Consider the following 4,561-nt stretch of genomic DNA (forward strand, 5'->3'; position numbering starts at 1 on the left):
AGTAAAAAAAAAAACTGTCTCGAAAGTGTTTGTTTTTTAATTTCACGCAAAGCTACATGAGGGCTATCTGCGCTAGCCGTCCCTAATTTAGCAGTGTAAGACTAGAGGGAAGGCAGCTAGTCATCACCACCCACCGCCAAATCTTGGGCTACTCTTTTACCAACGAATAGTGGGATTGACCGTCACATTATAATGCCCCCATGGCTGAAAGGGCGAGCATGTTTGGTGTGACAGGGATTCGAACCCGCAGATTGCGAGTTGAGTGCCCTAACCACCTGTCCATGATCTCGAGATTCAGGAGCATAAGTGTAAATTCAAGGAGACTTCAGCTTAGTTTTCCTAAACTATATTTCAAACAACAAAAACGGCATTACCAAATTTAATTTAATTGTTTTTTATTACATCAGGATTACTTTATAATTATAAACCTGGCCATATGGAGAAAAATGATATTAATAACTGATTTAGCCTTTTTTCACCTTTTTGGGGGGATCATTTAGGGATTTTTCACAAACGTATCTGGTCACACTGATTAGAAATAATTACTGAGATACAAGTGATTTAATTTGTTTTGAAATAAAATCAAACTAATGTGACATTTTTCCAACTGCTCTGAAACATGAAATCTGATAAGAAGCCAGTAGACATATGGCAAATGTTACAGAATATGTTATAATCTGGATCATATGAAGTATAAATTAGTTCTCTATTAGTAGTATACATATGCAAATAGATACTACTATAACTTACCTAACATGAATCATGAAATAATTCCCTGTTAGTAGTGTACAAATGGAAATAGATATTACTATAACTCTTACTTACCAGACATATAAAGAACATATCTGGACCATACAAATCATGAAATAGATTCCTGTTAGTAGTGTATAAACAGATATAGATAGTAATATTACTTACCTAACATATAAAGAACATACCTGGACCACACAAATCATGAAATAGATTCCTGTTCATAGTGTATAAACATAGATATATTACTATAACTCTTACTTACCAGCCATATAAAGAACATACCTGGATTGTATGAATCATGAAATAATTCCCTGTTAGTAGTGTATAAACAGATATAGATAATAATATTACTTACCAGCCATATAAAGAACATACCTGGATTGTATGAATCATGAAACAATTCCCTGTTAGTAGTGTACAAATGGAAATAGATATTACTATAACTCTTACTTACCAGCCATATAAAGAACATACCTGGACCACACAAATCATGAAATAGATTCCTGTTAGTAGTGTATAAACAGAGATAGATAGTAATATTACTTACCAGACATATAAAGAACATATCTGGACCACTCAAATCATGAAATAGATTCCTGTTAGTAGCGTATAAACAGAGATAGATAGTAATATTACTTACCTAACATATAAAGAACATACCTGGACCACACAAATCATGAAATAGATTCCTGTTAGTAGCGTATAAACAGAGATAGATAGTAATATTACTTACATAACATATAAAGAACATACCTGGACCACACAAATCATGAAATAGATTCCTGTTAGTAGTGTATAAACAGAGATAGATAGTAATATTACTTACCTAACATATAAAGGATGTTTCTCTGATGTTTGAAAGCTATCCGCCGTTGTATATAGCATTTTTTTTCCAGGATCATGACCTTTGGCTTCAAATCTATTGTACTCTGTAATAACAATGAATCAGGAATGTCATCAAAAGAAACATCTTTGAAATGATACCCGAAGTATATTTTTTTAACAAAGGTAGTACACACATAGTTTATACACAGAAGTTATATAAAAACTGGAACTATTTCTGTTCCAGAAAGAAAGTTAATATCTGCAGAAGACTACTAGATCTTAAAATACATTGAAAATAAAAAGAAGACATTAAAAAAGAAGACATATGCACTTCAAAACGTTCATTGAAGACAGAAGTATATAAAACTAAATGTATTTTCAAATATACAAAAGCTGCATGGACTATTATGAGATTTTAAACAATGCACATCTACTGTAACTTACACTTTATTACTGACGAGCAATATATAAGACAACGTAAGAATTAAAAGTTGTACAGATGAAAAAAAATGTTTTATCTATTCATCCATGCATGCATACACAGATAAATAGATAGGTAGACAGACACACACGCAGATAGGCTACTCTACATATGAACTACTGGTATATTGATTTATGAACATCGTTTTTTTGGCTACTCTACATATAAGCTTCTGATATGTCGATCTAAGAGCATTGTATTTCCTGTGAAAAACAGAAATGTTTCAGGAAAATATCTTTAGATTAAATAAAATCTTGTTTTTAAAAAATACAGTTTGTAATAATGTGACTGAAACTAATTGTCCTAAAAAAGGGTACAGTCATAGTAGTATTAGGTGATATGGTAGATTGATTTATATGTATTATATAAATCAATCAACCATACCTTGTTTTCACCTAGTACTACTGCTCAGATCTGTTCTAGTTATGAGTACAGAATCCTGTATTTTCTAGTTATGAGTACAGAATCCTTAGATCTGAGCAGTAGTACTAGGTGAAAACAAGGTATGGTTGACTGATTTATGTAATACAGGATTCTGTACTCATAAATAGAACAGATCTGAGTAGTGGTATTAGTACTGTAATTAGTTATACTAATAACGGAATAGATATATATATAAAAAAACTCCTTCCAAATTTTTATTGTAATTTCCAAAAGCTAGAAATTACAAATTACTCAGTTAAGTAAACTTGAGCAGTAAAACAACTGTTCAAAAATACTACCATAAGTAAAGTAAAATTGATCACAAATTTACAATTTACTTTCAAACAATACTAACAAGCTTTTTCAGATCTCAGTATATTTAAATGTATAACCATCCGAATATTCTCAAAACCAAAACTTCTCATCTCATCTCTGGTGCAATTGGTCTGTAAAAATAAGACAGTCATACCTTCAGGTCTGTATTTTAAAACCATAGCTACAGTTTGTCCTGCTCCTTTCAGAACTCCAGCTGCCTCTTCATGGGTGGCGTATTGAAGGTCGATTCCATTTACCTAAAGAAGACAAACAATGAAAATCAGAACTCCTGTGATACTTACTTCCGATGCAAAATGCAATGGTTTTACTTACTTGCAACAGGGGACACTACTATTTATGTTGAAAATGAGGTAGTTAAAAATCACAGCATTATACAAACATGAGTACACTGGAATGGGCGGTAACTGCCCGTTTTGGATAAAAACCATAAATATAGAGGACGACAATTGAAAAGTCTTCCGTCTATCTTCAGGACCTGAAGAAAAAAGACGGAAGACTTTTTCGAAACGTCGTCCTCTACACTTGTATTTTTTCTACAACAGACAGTTCCCGCCCACTTCAGTGTTTTCACCATGAATACTCTATTTAAACAATCTATCAAAGAATATACAAAAAAATTAAAGTGGCATCTTACTCATGTTACAAATAATGTAAAAAAAAAAAGAAAAGAAAAAAAGAGTGCGATACAAATAACGAAAGGTTTGTTTGTTTCGCGCAAAGCTACATGAGCAGTTAGCAGTCCCTAATCTAGCAATGTACGACTAGAGGGAAGGCAGGTAGTCATCTCTTGAGCTGCTCTTTTACCAACGAATAGTAGAATTGACTGTTACATTATAACACCACCACAGCTGAAAAGACGATCATGTTTGGTGTGATGGGGATTCGAACCCACGACCCTCAGATTGAGAGTCGAGTGCCATAACCACCTAACCATGCCGGGCCACGAAAGGGTAGTCTTGTATATATAAAACCGGCCAAGAAACAACGTAAGGTAATGTGTAATTGAACTGGGGAGAGAGAATATTGTTGAGCACGTGAGACGTTCGTTGTGAATTATATCGTTTGTTATAGCGCGACTGTTGAAATTAAGTGTATCGCAAAGTTGTATTCAGAAAGAATAAACCAGTTTTATTTAAGAAAGGACTTGTATCGGTAAAGTTTCTTCGGAAAGAATTTTTACGGAAAATTAACTAACGAACGGAGACGTAACAATATGTTACTTTGCTTATAAGATACTTAAAAAATATGAGTAAGTCACTAGTAAGTTAGGATTAGGTTTAAGGAAAAGATGTAATTTGCAGCTAAGGCAAAGTTGGATATTTTAGTTTGATTGAAAACAAACGGAACAGAATGATTTTAAATTAAAGTGGCTATAAAAAGGAATTTTATTTATATCAACTGTACTGGTAGGCTGACTGTGATTATTTTGAAAGTTTACAATAAATCCACACTAATGGAACAATACTAAATTTAAATAAAAAGTGGTTGACATTTCAGATGTCATCTTCAGCCCAATGTTTGTCAAAATGTCAAATCTAGTTTCCATTTAAATTTGGTATTGTTCTGTTGGTGTGGATTTAAATTTTACTATAAATTACTTTATATGGTATTGGTATTTACCTTTTATTATTTTGGAAATTGTCCCCCCCTCCCCCATTCCCAAATCATCATGATATTAGAGTATCCAGCGGTGGCGTAGCCAGGTTTTTTCCGCTTGGGGGGGGGGGGGGGGGAGGCAAGGGG

At 33.2% G+C, this 4,561-nt stretch overlaps 1 protein-coding gene across 1 annotated transcript in view; it reads right to left on the reverse strand.

The window, feature by feature from the left end:
- LOC106473042 (disks large homolog 2-like) overlaps positions 1 to 4,561 on the reverse strand; it is a 33,257-nt gene that overhangs the window by 18,537 nt on the left and 10,159 nt on the right. Inside the window, exons 3-4 of the mRNA XM_022401550.1 lie at positions 2,952 to 3,054; positions 1,580 to 1,682 (exon numbers count right to left, since the gene is read on the reverse strand). Of these exons, the coding sequence (XP_022257258.1) occupies positions 1,580 to 1,682; positions 2,952 to 3,054 (206 nt within the window). The remainder of the gene's footprint in view (positions 1 to 1,579; positions 1,683 to 2,951; positions 3,055 to 4,561) is intronic.

Source organism: Limulus polyphemus, unplaced genomic scaffold (assembly GCF_000517525.1).
Source record: "Limulus polyphemus unplaced genomic scaffold, Limulus_polyphemus-2.1.2 Scaffold5837, whole genome shotgun sequence".
In the NCBI taxonomy this organism is placed as follows: Eukaryota; Metazoa; Arthropoda; class Merostomata; order Xiphosura; family Limulidae; genus Limulus; species Limulus polyphemus.